The 20,051-nt window shown below is 45.4% G+C and overlaps 1 protein-coding gene across 7 annotated transcripts in view; it reads left to right on the top strand.

Annotated features, from left to right (window-relative positions):
* Positions 1–16,417, top strand: part of rab3ip (RAB3A interacting protein (rabin3)) — a 71,703-nt gene extending 55,286 nt beyond the window's left edge. For 5 of the 7 annotated variants that reach the window (XM_071331773.1, XM_071331772.1, XM_071331771.1 and 2 more), the window contains 6 exons: positions 1,810–2,013; positions 4,400–4,528; positions 6,412–6,524; positions 10,443–10,542; positions 11,426–11,495; positions 13,272–16,417. In XM_071331773.1, the coding sequence (XP_071187874.1) occupies positions 1,810–2,013; positions 4,400–4,528; positions 6,412–6,524; positions 10,443–10,542; positions 11,426–11,495; positions 13,272–13,354 (699 nt within the window). In that variant the 3' untranslated portion in view covers positions 13,355–16,417. Of the gene's footprint in view, positions 1–1,809; positions 2,014–4,399; positions 4,529–6,411; positions 6,529–10,442; positions 10,543–11,425; positions 11,496–13,271 lie in introns of those variants that run through there. The other 2 variants (XM_071331774.1, XM_071331776.1) reach the window with 2 other exon arrangements.
* The last annotated feature ends 3,634 nt before the right edge of the window (positions 16,418–20,051 follow it).

Genomic DNA, 20,051 nt, shown 5'->3' with positions numbered 1-20,051 from the left:
GTAAACCTGTTCCACACCTCTCTCTGTCAGAACGGTGTGAGACGATGTAAACCTGTTCCACACCTCTCTCTGTCAGAACGGTGTTTGGCGGTTTAAACCTGTTCCACACCTCTCTCTGTCAGAACGGTGTGAGACGATGTAAACCTGTTCCACACCTCTCTCTGTCAGAACGGTGTTTGGCGGTTTAAACCTGTTCCACACCTCTCTCTGTCAGAACGGTGTGAGACGATGTAAACCTGTTCCACACCTCTCTCTGTCAGAACGGTGTGAGACGATGTAAACCTGTTCCACACCTCTCTCTGTCAGAACGGTGTTTGACGATGTAAACCTGTTCCACACCTCTCTCTGTCAGAACGGTGTGAGACGATGTAAACCTGTTCCACACCTCTCTCTGTCAGAACGGTGTGAGACGATGTAAACCTGTTCCACACCTCTCTCTGTTAGAACGGTGTGAGACGATGTAAACCTGTTCCACACCTCTCTCTGTCAGAACGGTGTGAGACGATGTAAACCTGTTCCACACCTCTCTCTGTCAGAACGGTGTGAGACGATGTAAACCTGTTCCACACCTCTCTCTGTCAGAACGGTGTGAGACGATGTAAACCTGTTCCACACCTCTCTCTGTCAGAACGGTGTGAGACGATGTAAACCTGTTCCACACCTCTCTCTGTCAGAACGGTGTGAGACGATGTAAACCTGTTCCACACCTCTCTCTGTCAGAACGGTGTGAGACGATGTAAACCTGTTCCACACCTCTCTCTGTCAGAACGGTGTGAGACGATGTAAACCTGTTCCACACCTCTCTCTGTTAGAACGGTGTGAGACGATGTAAACCTGTTCCACACCTCTCTCTGTCAGAACGGTGTGAGACGATGTAAACCTGTTCCACACCTCTCTCTGTCAGAACGGTGTGAGACGATGTAAACCTGTTCCACACCTCTCTCTGTTAGAACGGTGTGAGACGATGTAAACCTGTTCCACACCTCTCTCTGTCAGAACGGTGTGAGACGATGTAAACCTGTTCCACACCTCTCTCTGTCAGAACGGTGTGAGACGATGTAAACCTGTTCCACACCTCTCTCTGTCAGAACGGTGTGAGACGATGTAAACCTGTTCCACACCTCTCTCTGTCAGAACGGTATGAGACGATGTAAACCTGTTCCACACCTCTCTCTGTTAGAACGGTGTGAGACGATGTAAACCTGTTCCACACCTCTCTCTGTCAGAACGGTGTGAGACGATGTAAACCTGTTCCACACCTCTCTCTGTCAGAACGGTGTGAAACGATGTAAACCTGTTCCACACCTCTCTCTGTCAGAACGGTGTGAGACGATGTAAACCTGTTCCACACCTCTCTCTGTCAGAACGGTGTGAGACGATGTAAACCTGTTCCACACCTCTCTCTGTTAGAACGGTGTGAGACGATGTAAACCTGTTCCACCCCTCTCTCTGTCAGAACGGTGTTTGACGGTTTAAACCTGTTCCACCCCTCTCTCTGTCAGAACGGTGTGAGACGATGTAAACCTGTTCCACACCTCTCTCTGTCAGAACGGTGTGAGACGATGTAAACCTGTTCCACCCCTCTCTCTGTCAGAACGGTGTGAGACGGTTTAAACCTGTTCCACCCCTCTCTCTGTCAGAACGGTGTGAGACGGTTTAAACCTGTTCCACACCTCTCTCTGTCAGAACGGAGTGAGACGGTTTCAACCTGTTCCACACCTCTCTCTGTCAGAACGGTGTGAGACAGAAGACAGACCTGTATCTATATGGGTTCTGTATGTGTGATGTTCCACCCCTCCCTCCCCCCAGATTGATGTGCTCCAGGCGGAGGTGTCTGCCCTGAAGACCTTGGTCCTGTCCACGTCCCCCACCTCCCCCTGTCACGACCTTCCTGGGGGCCCCAAGGCCCCCTTCAAGAAGGGCCACGGCCGCAACAAGAGTACCAGCAGCGCCATGCTGGGCAGCGGGCAGGAGCAGAGCACCACACAGCCCATCGTACGAGACTGCAGAGAGGTAACACACACACACACACACAGGAGCAGAGCACCACACAGCCCATCGTACGAGACTGCAGAGAGGTAACACACACACACACACACACACAGGAGCAGAGCACCACACAGCCCATCGTACGAGACTGCAGAGAGGTAACACACACACACACACACACACAGGAACTGAGCGCCACACAGCCCATCGTACGAGACTGCAGAGAGGTAACACACACACACACGGATGTAACACACACACACACACACAGACATGGACTTAACACACATACACACACATGGACGTAACACACACTGGCGTGCAGTCAGACGCAATCACACGCTGGACTCCTTCAGTTACCTGCTCTTGTCTTCCTGAACTATTTCACTACTGGCTTTTTCAGTTTCCCTACTTCATTTAAATGGCAAATGGCTCCACATGTCAGCCAGTGTTTCTCAGGCTCTGCTCTGCACGTGGTTTATACGTGCTGTAGGTTCTGTTGAGACCTGGTTTATTATCAACTCCTTATTGATTCATCTTGCCTGAGCAGTGAGGCATTTATTATCAACTCCTTATTGATTCATCTTGCCTGAGCAGTGAGTCATTTATTATCAACTCCTTATTGATTCATCTTGCCTGAGCAGTGAGTCATTTATCAACTCCTTATTGATTCATCTTGCCTGAGCAGTGAGGCATTTATTATAAACTCCTTATTGATTCATCTTGCCTGAGCAGTGAGGCATTTATTATCAACTCCTTATTGATTCATCTTGCCTGAGCAGTGAGGCATTTATTATCAACTCCTTATTGATTCATCTTGCCTGAGCAGTGAGGCATTTATTATCAACTCCTTATTGATTCATCTTGCCTGAGCAGTGAGGCATTTATTATCAACTCCTTATTGATTCATCTTGCCTGAGCAGTGAGGCATTTATTATCAACTCCCTATTGATTCATCTTGCCTGAGCAGTGAGTCATTTATTATCAACTCCCTATTGATTCATCTTGCCTGAGCAGTGAGTCATTTATTATCAACTCCTTATTGATTCATCTTGCCTGAGCAGTGAGTCATTTATTATCAGCTCCTTATTGATTCATCTTGCCTGAGCAGCTAGTCATTTATTATCAATTCCTTATTGATTCATCTTGCCTGAGCAGTGTCATCTCCCTCTGTACGTCAGTGTGGAGTAGAACTCACACGATGTTATTGCTCCCTGAGGAGTAGATATGAGTTAAAGATGACAGAAACATGCCTCTGGAGACAGAACTACTGTATGCTTAGTAGGTGGGTATAGAATATCCAGGTCAACCATAAGGAACCATGTGTTCTGTGTGTTAAACTGCCTATTTGGAAATGGCATAGGTCTATAGATCCCAAAGGTTGCTGGTTCGAATCCCCGAGCGGACAAGGTCAAAATCTGTCCTTCTGCCCCTGAACAAGGCAGTTAACCCAATGTTCCTCTGTAGGTCGTCATTGTAAATAAGAATTTGTTCTTAACTGACTTGCCTAGTTAAATACAGGTTTAAAATCTGCAGTGGAGGGGAAAGCAGTTAATGACCATGACATCGGTGTTCCTACTGTAGTTGTATTAAGGTGACAGTGTGTAACAGTAAGCTTGAGACCTGCCCAATGTGATATCATCAGAAATAATGCATGTCATGAAACCATGTTTCTTCTGTAGGAGCTTTTTAGTCTTGGTTTCTTTGGCCAGCTGCCCTGTCTGCCCCTGTTACTGTTCACACCAGAGTTCAGCCACACCTGTACATTGAAAAAGCTCATAGACATGTTTTTTGGTGGAGGGAGACCCTCTCTCTGTCTCTTTCTCTCCCTCCCTATATCTCTCTTTCTCTCCCCCCTGTCTCTCCCCTCCCTCCCTCCCTCCCTCCCTGACTCTCTCTCATACGGTAATGTCTGTGGGTCAGTGAAACCTTACCCAGAGTTAAATCACTGATCCATCAGCCCTCTCCTTTACCGCTCACTCCTCATCTTCTCTCTGCTGCTGAGGGCTACGATTATTATTCTACCTTTTCCCTCCTTCCTCTCTCTCTCTCCCCCTTCCTCTCTCTCTTCTCACTCTCTCTCTTTCTCGATCTCCTCTCTTACTCCTCTCCCCTCCTTCCTCTCTCTCTATCCACCTCCCCCCCCCCCCCCCCCCCTGTTTGCAGTGACCCTCATGAATCTGGACTATCAGTAGTTCCTCCTGGAGGAGGCTGAAGAGGGGATCTGGATGTGTGGTCTGTTGGTGTGTAAGTTATGTTGTTAAGGTATGTGTGTGACAAAGTGTCTACTTTGCTCCTTGTTCCTCTTCCTCTACCCCCTACTCCTCTTCCTACTCCTCTTCCTACTACTCCTCCTCTTCCTCCACCCCCTACTCCTCTTCCTCCTCCTCCTGCTGCTGCCCCTCTTCAGCTGGACAGTCTCCTGTTTAGTGAGTTTAAGTTGTGGAAGGAGGAGCCCAGTCTGGAGAGGAACAGCTCCTTCCTGGAGAGAGTCTACAGAGAGGACATCTACCCCTGTCTCACCTTCTCCAAGAGTGAGGTACACACCACACCACACACACCACACACACACACCACACACACACACACACACACACACACACACACACACACACACACACACACACACACACACACACACACACACACACCTCACCTCCTCCAGGAGTGAGGTACAGTAATGCCCAGTGAAGGATGTTTGATAGTTCATAAAGACCTATTCTGTGCCCTGCATGTCATCAGCTCTATGTTTAAAAACTCATGAAATATCCTAAATGACTCTAGCTGTTAACATTGTTTTACAAAGTGCTCTCTGTTTTGTCTGGTTTCATTAAGTACCCTCTGGGCTTCCGTAGTGACCAGATGGACTCACCAGTCTAAACTTCTTTCACTCCTTTGTTCCTGTGGTCGTATCTGTATTCCAGCAGGGAGCCAGTATAATGTCTGTCTGGAGCTGTTATAACTGAGTCTGTGTATTCCAGCAGGGAGCTGTTATAACTGAGTCTGTGTATTCCAGCAGGGAGCTGTTATAACTGAGTCTGTGTATTCCAGCAGGGAGCTGTTATAACTGAGTCTGTGTATTCCAGCAGGGAGCTGTTATAACTGAGTCTGTGTATTCCAGCAGGGAGCTGTTATAACTGAGTCTGTGTATTCCAGCAGGGAGCTGTTATAACTGAGTCTGTGTATTCCAGCAGGGAGCTGTTATAACTGAGTCTGTGTATTCCAGCAGAGAGCCAGTATAATGTCTGTCTGGAGCTGCTATAACTGAGTCTGTGTATTCCAGCAGGGAGCTGTTATAACTGAGTCTGTGTATTCCAGCAGGGAGCCAGTATAATGTCTGTCTGGAGCTGTTATAACTGAGTCTGCTATCAGATGATGGTGTCCTCTATCAGCAGAACTAACATCTGCCTCTCATGTTATCATTAGTATTCTGTACTAGTGTTGTCACCATACCACCATTTTAACTTTCAACCCAATACCAGCTTTACTATCACGATACTCTATAGCATCACAATACTTGATACCAAAACTATATCACACAAAGGGAAGGTGTATTAGTCAAAGTTACAGAATGGCCCTTGTCAGAGTGTCACTCGTCAGAGAATGTGTGAATCTGACGAGTGCCATTTTGAGTTCATTATATTTGAAATATTTTACGTCAACATTTTTCACGGAGACAGCGTTGTATGCAGTAATGAATAAATTATACAATCATACAATCAATTAGACTTTTACCAATCTGACTGCATAACAACATAATGGTAACCAGGAGGCAAAGGAGGGAATTTAGTTTTTGGTGCTGCGAGGGAGACCAAGTCAATTAATCAAGTTTTTGGTGACAATCAGCTTTGAAATCAGCGTATTTTGCATTATGGTTTGGATATTATCACAAACAAAGTACTAGGGTAGTGAATTCAGCTGTAGTCTAGTAAGGACAGTTAGCCTACATTTAAAACCTGGAAGCTACCGGTATCGTCCTGCATTGTAAATGTTTTCTGGCCTGTAATGGACATTGTTTTGCGAACCGTAATGAACAATTTCATTACGGTCCGTGTGGCATTAGTCAAGCGTGTCAGTGTCTGTGCGGCATGAGTGGGGACTGTGGAGCTAATGCAGCCCAGAACAGTCTAAAATGTACAGAAGTTTCGGTATACCCTGCAACACTATTCTGTACTCTGAATAGACTGATCTCTTACACTGCCCTCTTGTGGCAGAATAGAGGTACTGACAGATGAGAAAAACTGACACTTACTGAAAGAAGTATTTAGAAATGTTGACAAAACTAGAAGTAACTGAAGCAGTACTGTCTATAAATATAATGTACTTTCACCCTGACCTCTAACATCATCTTGGAGGCTGTGGACTTATGGTGGGCTTCCTGCCTTAGAGCACTTTCACCCTGACCTCTAACCTCTCCTGTAGCTGGGGTCGGCCATCTTGGAGGCAGTGGAGAGGAACACGCTCAGTGTGGAGCCGGTGGGCTTCCAGACGCTGCCTGTCGTCAAGGCCTCTGCTGTGGAGTGTGGAGGACCAAAGTGAGTACGCTAACAACTACCCCAGCTAACAACTACCCCAGCTAACAACTACCCCGGCTAGCCCGGCTGACCGCTAGCCCGGCTGACTGCTACCCCGGCTAGCCCGGCTGACCGCTACCCCGGCTAGCCCGGCTGACCGCTACCCCGGCTAGCCCGGCTGACGGCTAGCCCGGCTGACGGCTAGCCCGGCGAGCCCGGCTAATGACTAGCCCAGCTAGCCCGGCTAACGACTAGCCCAGCTAGCCCAGCTAACGAGTAGCCCAGCTAACGACTAGCCCAGCTAGCCCAGTTAACGACTAGCCCAGCTAACGACTAGCCCAGCTAACGACTAGCCCAGCTAGCCCAGTTAACGACTAGCCCAGCTAACGACTAGCCCACCTAACGACTAGCCCACATTCTAACATGTTCCTCCACTGTTCTTCAGGTTCTGTTTAATATGCCTCACATTCTAACAACATGCTCCTCGACTTACACGACATGACCAAAAGTATGTGGACACCTGCTAGTCGAACATCTCATTCCAAAATCATGGGCATTAATATGGAGTTGGTCCCCCCCCTTTGCTGCTTTAACACCCTCCACTCTTCTGGGAAGGCTTTCCACTAGATGTTGGAACATTGCTGTGGGGACTTGCTTCCATTCAGCCACACGAGCATTGGTGAGGTCAGGCACTGATTAGGCCTGGCTCGCAATCGGCTTTCCAATTTAGGTCAGGGCTCTACACAGGCCAGTCAAGTTCTTCCACACCGATCTCGACAAATAATTTTGTATGAACCTGTATGAACCTCTCTTTGTGCACGGGGGCTTTGTCATGCTGAAACAGGAAAGGGCACTATGTATGAGCCTCTCTTTGTGCACAGGGGCTTTGTCATGCTGAAACAGGAAAGGGCACTATGTATGAGCCTCTCTTTGTGCACGGGGGCTTTGTCATGCTGAAACAGGAAAGGGCACTATGTATGAACCTCGCTTTGTGCACGGGGGCTTTGTCATGCTGAAACAGGAAAGGGCACTATGTATGAGCCTCTCTTTGTGCACGGGGGCTTTGTCATCCTGAAACAGGAAAGGGCACTATGCATTCGGGCAGGTAGCGTTCTCCCGGCATCCGCAAAACCCAGATTCGTCCAACGGACTGCCAGATGGTGAAGCGGGATTCATCACTCCAGAGAACACGTTTCCACTGCCCCAGAGTCCAATGGCGGCGAGCTTTACACCACTCCAGCCGTCGCTTGGCATTGCACGTTTTGGGCTTGTGTGCGGCTGCTCGACCACGGAAACCCATTTCATGAAGCTCTCGAAGGAACAGTTATTGTGCTGATGTTGCTTCCAGAGGCAGTTTGGAGCTCGGTAGAGAGTGATGCAACCGAGGACAGATATTATTTTTTAAACACGCTACCCACTTCAGCTCTCGACGGTCCCTTCCTGTGAGCTCTCGACGGTCACTTCCTGTGAGCTGGTGTGGCCGACACCACTGTGTTTCTCCTAGACGTTTCCACTTCACAATAACAGCACTTACAGTTGACCGGGGCAGCTCTAGCGGGGCAGAAATTTGACAAACTGACTTGTTGAAAAAGTGGCATCCTATGACTGTGCCACTTTGAAAGTCACTGAGCTCTTAAGTAAGGCTGTTCTTCTACCAATGTTTGTCTATGGAGATTGCATGGCTGTGTGCTCCGTTTTCAACACCTGTCAGCAACGGGTGTGGTTGAAATAGCCGAATCCACTGATTTGTATATATAGTGTATCTCCATGTCTGTGTTTTTAATATGCTCTCCTTCTGCTCTGTCTACAATATGAATCAGTAATCATCTCTCTAGGATCCTAGGGGGGGATTACAATGTACTGAATCAGTAATCACCTCTCTAGGATCCTAGGGGGGGATTACAATGTACTGAAACTGCTATCCTCCTTCCTCACCCAACCGTGACCAATCAGAATCCACCGCTGACAACTGACTTCCTGATAACGTCTCTGGCCTTGGTTAAGAATATTGGGTGGATTAAAGGAGATTATTTGGTGAAGTTGGGAGGAAGCAGAGAGAATTGGGGGAATTATGTTTTTGTTCTCAGTGGTTCGTCACTGTCTGTGTGAGGGGAATACAATGTGTTTACCCAAAGACCTTACCACTTGGTTTCAGAATGGTCTTTCTTACCACTTGGTTTCAGAATGGCCTTTCTTACCACTTGGTTTCAGCATGGCCATTCTTACCACTTGGTTTCAGAATGGCCATTCTTACCACTTGGTTTCAGAATGGTCATTCTTACCACTTGGTTTCAGAATGGTCATTCTTACCACTTGGTTTCAGAATGGTCTTTCTTACCACTTGGTTTCAGAATGGTCATTCTTACCACTTGGTTTCAGAATGGTCATTCTTACCACTTGGTTTCAGAATGGTCATTCTTACCACTTGGTTTCAGAATGGTCTTTCTTACCACTTGGTTTCAGAATGGTCATTCTTACCACTTGGTTTCAGAATGGTCTTTCTTACCACTTGGTTTCAGAATGGTCATTCTTACCACTTGGTTTCAGAATGGTCATTCTTACCACTTGGTTTCAGAATGGTCATTCTTACCACTTGGTTTCAGAATGGTCATTCTTACCACTTGGTTTCAGAATGGTCTTTCTTACCACTTGGTTTCAGAATGGCCGTTCTTACCACTTGGTTTCAGAATGGCCTTTCTTACCACTTGGTTTCAGAATGGCCATTCTTACCATTTGGTTTCAGAATGGTCTTTCTTACCACTTGGTTTCAGAATGGTCTTTCTTACCACTTGGTTTCAGAATGGTCTTTCTTACCACTTGGTTTCAGAATGGCCTTTCTTACCACTTGGTTTCAGAATGGTCTTTCTTACCACTTGGTTTCAGAATGGTCTTTCTTACCACTTGGTTTCAGAATGGCCGTTCTTACCACTTGGTTTCAGAATGGCCTTTCTTACCACTTGGTTTCAGAATGGCCTTTCTTACCACTTGGTTTCAGAATGGCCTTTCTTACCACTTGGTTTCAGAATGGCCATTCTTACCACTTGGTTTCAGAATGGTCTTTCTTACCACTTGGTTTCAGAATGGTCATTCTTACCACTTGGTTTCAGAATGGCCATTCTTACCACTTGGTTTCAGAATGGTCTTTCTTACCACTTGGTTTCAGAATGGCCGTTCTTACCACTTGGTTTCAGAATGGTCTTTCTTACCACTTGGTTTCAGAATGGCCTTTCTTACCACTTGGTTTCAGAATGGTCTTTCTTACCACTTGGTTTCAGCATGGCCTTTCTTACCACTTGGTTTCAGAATGGCCGTTCTTACCACTTGGTTTCAGAATGGCCGTTCTTACCACTTGGTTTCAGAATGGCCGTTCTTACCACTTGGTTTCAGAATGGTCTTTCTTACCACTTGGTTTCAGAATGGCCTTTCTTACCACTTGGTTTCAGAATGGCCTTTCTTACCACTTGGTTTCAGAATGGTCTTTCTTACCACTTGGTTTCAGAATGGCCTTTCTTACCACTTGGTTTCAGAATGGCCATTCTTACCACTTGGTTTCAGAATGGCCGTTCTTACCACTTGGTTTCAGAATGGCCGTTCTTACCACTTGGTTTCAGAATGGCCGTTCTTACCACTTGGTTTCAGAATGGCCGTTCTTACCACTTGGTTTCAGAATGGCCGTTCTTACCACTTGGTTTCAGCATGGCCGTTCTTACCACTTGGTTTCAGCATGGCCGTTCTTACCACTTGGTTTCAGAATGGCCTTTCTTACCACTTGGTTTCAGCATGGCCATTCTTACCACTTGGTTTCAGCATGGCCATTCTTACCACTTGGTTTCAGAATGGTCTTTCTTACCACTTGGTTTCAGCATGGCCATTCTTACCACTTGGTTTCAGAATGGTCATTCTTACCACTATCTCTCTGTTTCTTGTCTCTCCTCACAGAAAGTGTGCCCTTAGTGGCCAGACCAAAACCTGCAAGCACAGAATCAAGTTTGGTGATTCCAGCAACTATTACTATGTGTCTCCTTTCTGTCGTTATCGGGTGAGTTTTACCACGTCTACAGCACTCTCATTTATCAAGCTGTAATCCCCTACGACGTCTACAGCACTCTCATTTATCAAGCTGTAATTCCCTATGACGTCTACAGCACTCTCATTTATCAAGCTGTAATTCCCTACCACGTCTACAGCACTCTCATTTATCAAGCTGTAATCCCCTACGAAGTCTACAGCACTCTCATTTATCAAGCTGTAATTCCCTACCACGTCTACAGCACTCTCATTTATCAAGCTGTAATCCCCTACGACGTCTACAGTGCTCTCATTTATCAAGCTGTAATTCCCTATGACGTCTACAGCACTCTCATTTATCAACCTGTAATTCCCTACGACGTCTACAGCACTCTCATTTATCAACCTGTAATCCCCTACGACGTCTACAGCACTCTCATTTATCAACCTGTAATCCCCTACGACGTCTACAGCGCTCTCATTTATCAACTTGTCATTCCATACATCTACAGCACTCTCATTTATCAAGCTGTAATTCCCTACCACGTCTACAGCACTCTCATTTATCAAGCTGTAATCCCCTACGACGTCTACAGCACTCTCATTTATCAAGCTGTAATTCCCTATGACGTCTACAGCACTCTCATTTATCAACCTGTAATTCCCTACGACGTCTACAGCACTCTCATTTATCAACCTGTAATCCCCTACGACGTCTACAGCACTCTCATTTATCAACCTGTAATCCCCTACGACGTCTACAGCACTCTCATTTATCAACTTGTCATTCCATACATCTACAGCACTCTCTTTATCAACGTCTAATTCCCTGCATAAGAAAAGGATTCAAGTCCACCATCTAATGTTTCACCAGTCTAGACATTTAACCTTGATCTCTCTCTCTCTCTCTCCAGATCACGTCAGTTTGTAACTTCTTCACCTACATCCGCTACATCCACCAAGGGCTGGTCAAGCTGCAGGACGGTGAGATCAGCTAGCAGTGCTTTTCCTGTAACGCTGCAGCCATGTTGTTTTGCCTACAGTCACATGTGAATCCACTTATCTTCAGTGGTTTTAGCTAATGTGAAGCATTGGATGGATCCATGGATGGACGTGTTCTCAGAAACCACAGTACATGGCCACATGCATATGAATAAGTCATGTAGAGTAGTGTGTCTCATGGACCCAGTGGTGCTGTAGATTGGGCTAACTCAGCAGCTATCTGACATGGTGGAATCCTATTAGCATAGAAATGGAATACCTAGAATGGTAATCCCCATTCACCTCATCATTCTGATTCTATTTCTATGTCCATTACCCTAGAGGGTGGAGGCTCATCAGTCACACAGCTCATTTAGAGACGTCTCCTCAAGGTTACAGACTAGCACAAGAAGGCCATTGTTTTTCAATAGAGGAGACGAGTTCGGAGCCAAGTGAGGATGCTTTTAACGTAGCCGCGGAGTGGCTGTTCTAGCATTTTGTCGTTTATAGGATTCCCACAATCTTCAACAGTAGTCGTACTGACAATCTTTAGTCTCCAGTTGTCATGCTGACAATGTCCCTACAGTGTAGTCAGAATGTGTTGTAGTGTGTTCTGATAATGTCCCTACAGTGTAGTCAGAATGTGTTGTAATGTGTTCTGACAATGTCCCTACAGTGTAGTCAGAATGTGTTGTAATGTGTTCTGATAATGTCCCTACAGTGTAGTCAGAATGTGTTGTAGTGTGTTCTGACAATGTCCCTACAGTGTAGTCAGAATGTGTTGTAGTGTGTTCTGATATTGTCCCTACAGTGTAGTCAGAATGTGTTGTAATGTGTTCTGATAATGTCCCTACAGTGTAGTCAGAATGTGTTGTAGTGTGTTCTGATAATGTCCCTACAGTGTAGTCAGAATGTGTTGTAATGTGTTCTGACAATGTCCCTACAGTGTAGTCAGAATGTGTTGTAATGTGTTCTGATAATGTCCCTACAGTGTAGTCAGAATGTGTTGTAATGTGTTCTGATAATGTCCCTACAGTGTAGTCAGAATGTGTTGTAGTGTGTTCTGATATTGTCCCTACAGTGTAGTCAGAATGTGTTGTAATGTGTTCTGATATTGTCCCTACAGTGTAGTCAGAATGTGTTGTAATGTGTTCTGATATTGTCCCTACAGTGTAGTCAGAATGTGTTGTAATGTGTTCTGATATTGTCCCTACAGTGTAGTCAGAATGTGTTGTAATGTGTTCTGATATTGTCCCTACAGTGTAGTCAGAATGTGTTGTAATGTGTTCTGACAATGTCCCTACAGTGTAGTCAGAATGTGTTGTAATGTGTTCTGACAATGTCCCTACAGTGTAGTCAGAATGTGTTGTAATGTGTGCTGATAATGTCCCTACAGTGTAGTCAGAATGTGTTGTAATGTGTTCTGATATTGTCCCTACAGTGTAGTCAGAATGTGTTGTAGTGTGTTCTGATAATGTCCCTACAGTGTAGTCAGAATGTGTTGTAATGTGTTCTGATAATGTCCCTACAGTGTAGTCAGAATGTGTTGTAATGTTTATGCTCTCTTCTGTCCAATCCTCTTTCCTCCCTCCATCTCCTTTCTTCCCTCCGTCTCCTTTCCTGTTCTCTATCTCCTTTCCTGTTCTCTATCTCCTTTCCTGTTCTCTATCTCCTTTCCTGTTCTCTATCTCCTTTCCTCCCTCCGTCTCCTTTCCTCCCTCCGTCTCCTTTCCTCCCTCCGTCTCCTTTCCTCCCTCCATCTCCGTTCCTGTTCTCTAGCAGAACAGATGTTCTGGGAAGTGATGCAGTTGAGGAAAGAGATGAGTTTTGCTAAGCTGGGCTACTACAAGGAGGAACTGTGACCAACCAATCACGATCCAGAACAGAGGGAGGCGTGTCTGAATCTCAACCTATCATCAGACGCACTCCGGTGACGGACAGGATAGCGCTCCAATCATCCTACCCTCCTGGCTCTCAGAAGGAAGAAGGACTGCCCCCAACGCTCCTCATCGCCACCCCCTTCCAATCTCTCATCCAATCACGTGTCATTTCAGGAGACTCCTCCCATCCTCTGTCTTCAATACCTACAAGCATATGACTTAGAATGCATGCCCCTTTCATCCTGACTGATCTACCAATAACAGTGAGTAGTTAGTCAGGATGTAAGGGGATTGGTAGTTCAGACTGACTGATCTACCAATAACAGTGAGTAGTTAGTCAGGGTGTAAGGGGATTGGTAGTTCAGACTGACTGATCTACCAATAACAGTGAGTAGTTATTCAGGATGTAAGGGGATTGGTAGTTCAGACTGACTGATCTACCAATAACAGTGAGTAGTTAGTCAGGGTGTAAGGGGATTGGTAGTTCAGACTGACTGATCTACCAATAACAGTGAGTAGTTATTCAGGATGTAAGGGGATTGGTAGTTCAGACTGACTGATCTACCAATAACAGTGAGTAGTTAGTCAGGGTGTAAGGGGATTGGTAGTTCAGACTGACTGATCTACCAATAACAGTGAGTAGTTATTCAGGATGTAAGGGGATTGGTAGATCAGACTGACTGATCTACCAATAACAGTGAGTAGTTATTCAGGATGTAAGGGGATTGGTAGTTCAGACTGACTGATCTACCAATAACAGTGAGTAGTTAGTCAGGATGTAAGGGGATTGGTAGTTCAGACTGACTGATCTACCAATAACAGTCAGTAGTTAGTCAGGATGTAAGGGGATTGGTAGTTCAGACTGACTGATCTACCAATAACAGTGAGTAGTTATTCAGGATGTAAGGGGGTTGGTAGTTCAGACTGACTGATCTACCAATAACAGTGAGTAGTTAGTCAGGGTGTAAGGGGATTGGTAGTTCAGACTGACTGATCTACCAATAACAGTGAGTAGTTATTCAGGATGTAAGGGGATTGGTAGTTCAGACTGACTGATCTACCAATAACAGTGAGTAGTTATTCAGGGTGTAAGGGGATTGGTAGATCAGACTGACTGATCTACCAATAACAGTCAGTAGTTAGTCAGGATGTAAGGGGATTGGTAGATCAGTCTGCAGTCCGTCTGAAACATGACCGTTGCTTGTCATTCTGATTGGTCTGCTAGAGAGGAAGTGCTCTGAACCCAGCTGCTGCTTCCCAAATGGCACCCTGTTCACTGTAGTGCACGACTTGTGGCCCCTATGAGCCCTGGTCAAAAGTGGTGCACTAAATATGGAATAGGGTGCCATTTGGGATACAGGACAAGTGTAAATCGAGGCGCTCCGTCCACACATCCATCTGTGGTAATTCTATCCATCCATCTCCAGTCCTTATTTAAAACCAGAGGACAGTAACTATGGTGACGACCACACTGCTGTATTTAACTTGACTCCCATTATTATATGTAAAAAAACGCTGAATGAGCTCTTCTGTCCACACTACAAGGGTGAGTCACAAATGGCACCCTATTCCCTATATCGGTAACTACTGTAGTAGTGCAATATGCACAGCAGGCGTTCCCAACCTGGTTTTATTATTGTTTATTGAGATTGTCTTTATTAAATACACCAGCTTCATTTTGGTTCATTTAAGGGACCTAGGAAAAAGTCTAAAGACGTATTTTAGGTGGGCAATTTATTTATTTTATTTTGTGTGTTTTATTTAACCTTTTATTTAACTAGGCAATTCAGTTAAGAACAAATTCTTATTTACAATGATGGCCTACCGAGGCCAAACCCCCTAACCCTGACGACGCTGGGCCAATTGTGCTCCACCCTATGGGACTCCCAATCACGTCCGGTTGTGATACAGCCTGGAATCGAACCAGGGTCTGTGATGATGACAATAATAATAATAGATCGATAAGGAAAATAAATAGTCTAGACCTAATTTCCCCAAATGTTTTCCGCTACGAAATGTTTTATTATGATAATTTATATGCACCCTCAATTTAATTATGCATATTCTATTTTACAGGAAGTGATTCGATCAATTTGATAGCGACAGAGTCACACATTGTATAAGATTACTTCGCAAGCGAAGTCCAATTTCTTTGACTCCTCGACTTTAGAGGGTCGTAGCTCAGCTTCTCACTGTCATAGAGACGAAGCAAATATATTCCCACGTGCATCAGAGTCTTCCTCTTGTCATTTTACTACTTGTTCTGACCCTAATGCATTGCTTCGTTTTAGATCGGAAGGTCCCGTGCCCTCCCATGAACCTTTGGCGCCCCATATGTTTGGGACCCGTGATGTAGAGAATAGGTGCCGTCTGGGACCTGTGATGTAGAGAATAGGTGCCGTTTGGGACCCGTGATGTAGAGAATAGGTGCCGTTTGGGACCCGTGATGTGGTGAATAGGTGCCGTTTGGGACCCGTGATGTAGAGAATAGGTGCCGTTTGGGACCCGTGATGTGGTGAATAGGTGCCGTTTGGGACCCGTGATGTAGAGAATAGGTGCCGTTTGGGACCCGTGATGTAGAGAATAGGTGCCGTTTGGGACCCGTGATGTGGTGAATAGGTGCCGTTTGGGACCCGTGATGTAGAGAATAGGTGCCGTTTGGGACCCGTGATGTGGTGAATAGGTGCCGTGATGTGGAGGAGGGTTCTGTTGCGTTCTCTCCAATACAAGGACTTTAGAAGAATCTGTACAAATGTTTTGAAAGGTTTTAGAAAACACATCGATGATGAGGAAGAACATTCTCTCTGGCTTTTTAGTTCTTTACCAACCCTTAGAAGTATGTAGCTGTGTCGTCATGTGTGTGTGTGTGTGTGTGTGTGTGTGTGTGTGTGTGTGGTATGTGAACGTTCCAATCTCTTTACCTTCTCCTGGTTTTCCATCCTTCCATCCTTCATTCCTCTGTTAACATTCCAACTCCAAGCTTTCCTCAATTTATTTTAGTGCCTTTCTGGAACACACTGAATTAAAAATGGTATACCTCTGGAACCAATGTGTCTGTTTTTGAAGATATAATCTGTTGTCCCAAACACACTAAGGGTAAAATTATCAGGACACAATTCTACTGCATATAAACACAGATATCCATATTGTTCAGTACATTCTGCACGTTGCCCATGCTTTGTCTTATAAAAGTAGGGCAACTTATCTGCTACTAGACTCTTCCTGTTAATGGTTCTGCCTGCCTGCCACGTCTCTGGGCCTTCAGCTGGATTGTAAATATTGATGAAATGATGCCCTTTTTATAAAGTAGGTTTGACGATGTTACTGTTTTCCACATGTTTGCAATTCTACTGCATTTACAAATGTGAATTTGTTGTCGTCTGTCACAATCACAGAGTTTATCAGTATAGAGTCAACACTCCTATATCTCCTCCCACCAGCCTCCTCTGCAGTATAGATTCAACGCTATAAACTTTATTATCTTGGACTGAACACAAATATACTGCATATAAAATACTTCCTGCTTCAATACCCATGTCGTGCGTCCCCAACGGTAACCTATTCCCTATATAGTACACTACTTTAGACCAGAGCCCTATTCCCTATATAGTGCACTACTTTAGACCAGAGCCCTATTCCCTATATAGTACACTACTTTAGACCAGGGCCCTATTCCCTATATAGTGCACTACTTTTGACTAGGGTACATACAGTGGGGCAAAAAAGTATTTAGTCAGCCACCAATTGTGCAAGTTCTCCCACTTAAAAAGATGAGAGAGGCCTGTAATTTTCATCATAGGTACACTTCAACTATGACAGACAAAATGAGAAAAAAAAATCCAGAAAATCACATTGTAGGATTTTTAAGGAATTTATTTGCAAATTATGGTGGAAAATAAGTATTTGGTCACCTACAAACAAGCAAGATTTCTGGCTCTCACAGACCTGTAACTTCTTCTTTAAGAGGCTCCTCTGTCCTCCACTCGTTGATTGTGGACTACAGGAAAAGGAGGATCGAGCACGCCCCCATTCTCATCGATGGGGCTGTACTGGAGCTGGTCGAGAGCTTCAAGTTCCTTGGTGTCCACATCACCAACAAACTATCATGGTCCAAGCACACCAAGACAGTTGTTAAGAGGGCACAATAAAACCTATTCCCACTCAGGAAACTAAAAAGATTTGTCATGGGTCCTCAGATCCTCCAAACGTTCTACAGCTGCAACATCGAGAGCATCCTGACTGGTTGCATCACTGCCTGGTACGGCAATTGCTCAGCCTCAGACCGCAAAGCACTACAGAGGGTAGTGCACTACAGAGGGTAGTGCGTACGGCCCAGTACATCACTGGGGCTAAGCTGCCTGCCATCCAGGACCTCTACACCAGGTGGTGTCAGAGGAAGGCCCTAACAATTGTCAAAGACCCCAGCCACCCCAGTCATAGACTGTTCTCTCTACCACCGCATGGCAAGCGGTACCGGAGTGCCAAGTCTAGGACAAAAAGGCTTCTCAACAGTTTTTACCCCAAAGCCATAAGACTCCTGAACAGGTAATCAAATGGCTACCCGGACTATTTGCATTGTGCCCCCCCCCCAACCCCAATTTTACACTGCTGCTACTCTCTGTTTATCATAAACTCAGCAAAAAAATAAACGTCCTCTCACTGTCAACTGCGTTTTTCAGCAAACTTAACACGTGTAAATATTTGTATGAACATAAGATTCAACAACTGAGACATAAACTGAACAAGTTCCACAGACGTGTGACTAACAGAAATGTAATAATGTGTCCCTGAATAAAGGGGGGGTTAAGTCAAAAGTAACAGTCAGTATCTGGTGTGGTCACCAGCTGCATTAAGTACTGCAGTGCATCCCCTCCTCATGGACTGCACCAGATTTTCCAGTTCTTGCTGTGAGATGTTACCCCACTCTTCCACCAAGGCACCTGCAAGTTCCCGGACATTTCTGGGGCGTATGGGTCTAGCCCTCACCCTCCGATCCAATAGGTCCCAGACGTGCTCAATGGGATTGGGCTCTTCGCTGGCCATGGCAGAACACTGACATTCCTGTCTTGCAGGATATCACGCACAGGACGAGCAGTATGGCTGGTGGCATTGTCATGCTGGAGGGTCATGTCAGGATGAGCCTGCAGGAAGGGTACCACATGAAGGAGGAGGATGTCTTACCTGTAACGCACAGCATTGAGATTGCCTGCAATGACAACAAGCTCAGTCCGATGATGCTGAGACACCGCCCCCACCGCTCGATCCCGCTCCAGAGTACAGACCTCAGTGTAATGCTCATTCCTTCGACGATAAACGAATCCGACCATCACCCCTGGTGTGACTCGTCAGTGAAGAGCACTTTTTACCAGTCCTCTCTGGTCAAGTGACGGGGGGTTTGTGCCCATAGGTGACGTTGTTGCCGGTGATGTCTGCTGAGGACCTGCCTTACAACAGGCCTACAAGCCCTCCGTCCAGCCTCTCTCAGCCTATTGCGGACAGTTTGAGCAGTGGAGGGATTGTGTGTTCCTGGTGTAACTCAGGCAGTTGTTGCCATCCTGTACCTGTCGCACAGGTGTGATGTTCGGATGTACCGATCCTGTGCAGGTGTTGTTACACGTGGTCTGCCACTGCGAGGACGATCAGCTGTCCGTCCTGTCTCCCTGTAGCGCTGTCTTAGGTGTCTCACAGTACGGACATTTCAATTTATTGCCCTGGCCACATCTGGAGTCCTCATGCCTCCTTGCAGCATGCCTAAGGCATGTTCACGCAGGTTAGCAGGGACACTGGGCATCTTTCTTTTGGTGTTTTTCAGAGTCAGTAGAAATGCCTCTTTAGTGTCCTAAGTTTTCATAACTGTGACCTTAATTGCCTACCGTCTGTAAGCTGTTAGTGTCTTAACGACCGTTCCACAGGTGCATGTTCATTAATTGTTTATGGTTCATTGAACAAGCATGGGAAACAGTGTTTAAACCCTTTACAATGAAGATCTGTGAAGTTATTTGGATTTTTACAAAGACAGAGTCCTGAAAAAGGGATGTTTGTTTTTTTGCTGAGTTTATATCCATAGTCACTTTAACTATACATTCATGTACTTATTACCTCAATTAGCCCGACTAACTGGTGCCTGTATATAGCCTCGCGACTGTTATAGCCTCGCTACTGTTATAGCCTCGCTACTGTTATTTTTCACTGTATTTTTACTGTTTTTATTTCTTTACTTATCTATTGTTCACCTAATACCTATTTTTTACTTAGAAATTGCACTGTTGGTTAAGGGCCTGTAAGTAAGCATTTCACTGTAAGGTTGTATTTGGAGCACATGACAAATACACTTTGATTTGGCAGATCAGCTGGAGCTCCTACTTCTCCTGTGGAACACTTGCTGTACAGATGTAGGATCTTATTTTGAGCCAGTTTGTGACAGCTGGAAAATAATCCTGCAGCATCAGGAAAAGTGAATTATTACATGGATTATATTTAATGGACATTTTTGTAGGGGTTGATACATTTTCAGTTAGGGCATATCAAGTCTTGACATTTCAAAGTGTAAATTACACACTTTAGAAGCCTTTTTAGTTTGCAAGAAAATTCTCAGGAACAAAAGATTGATCATATTAAGATCCTACATCTGTAGTATATTGCAACATCAAAGTAATGGAAGATTTAGGTTGTCTCAACT

Source organism: Salvelinus alpinus, chromosome 11 (assembly GCF_045679555.1).
Source record: "Salvelinus alpinus chromosome 11, SLU_Salpinus.1, whole genome shotgun sequence".
In the NCBI taxonomy this organism is placed as follows: domain Eukaryota; kingdom Metazoa; phylum Chordata; class Actinopteri; order Salmoniformes; family Salmonidae; genus Salvelinus; species Salvelinus alpinus.
Note: the sequence above shows the minus strand (reverse complement) of the source record. Positions and strands in the feature narration are given on the sequence as shown.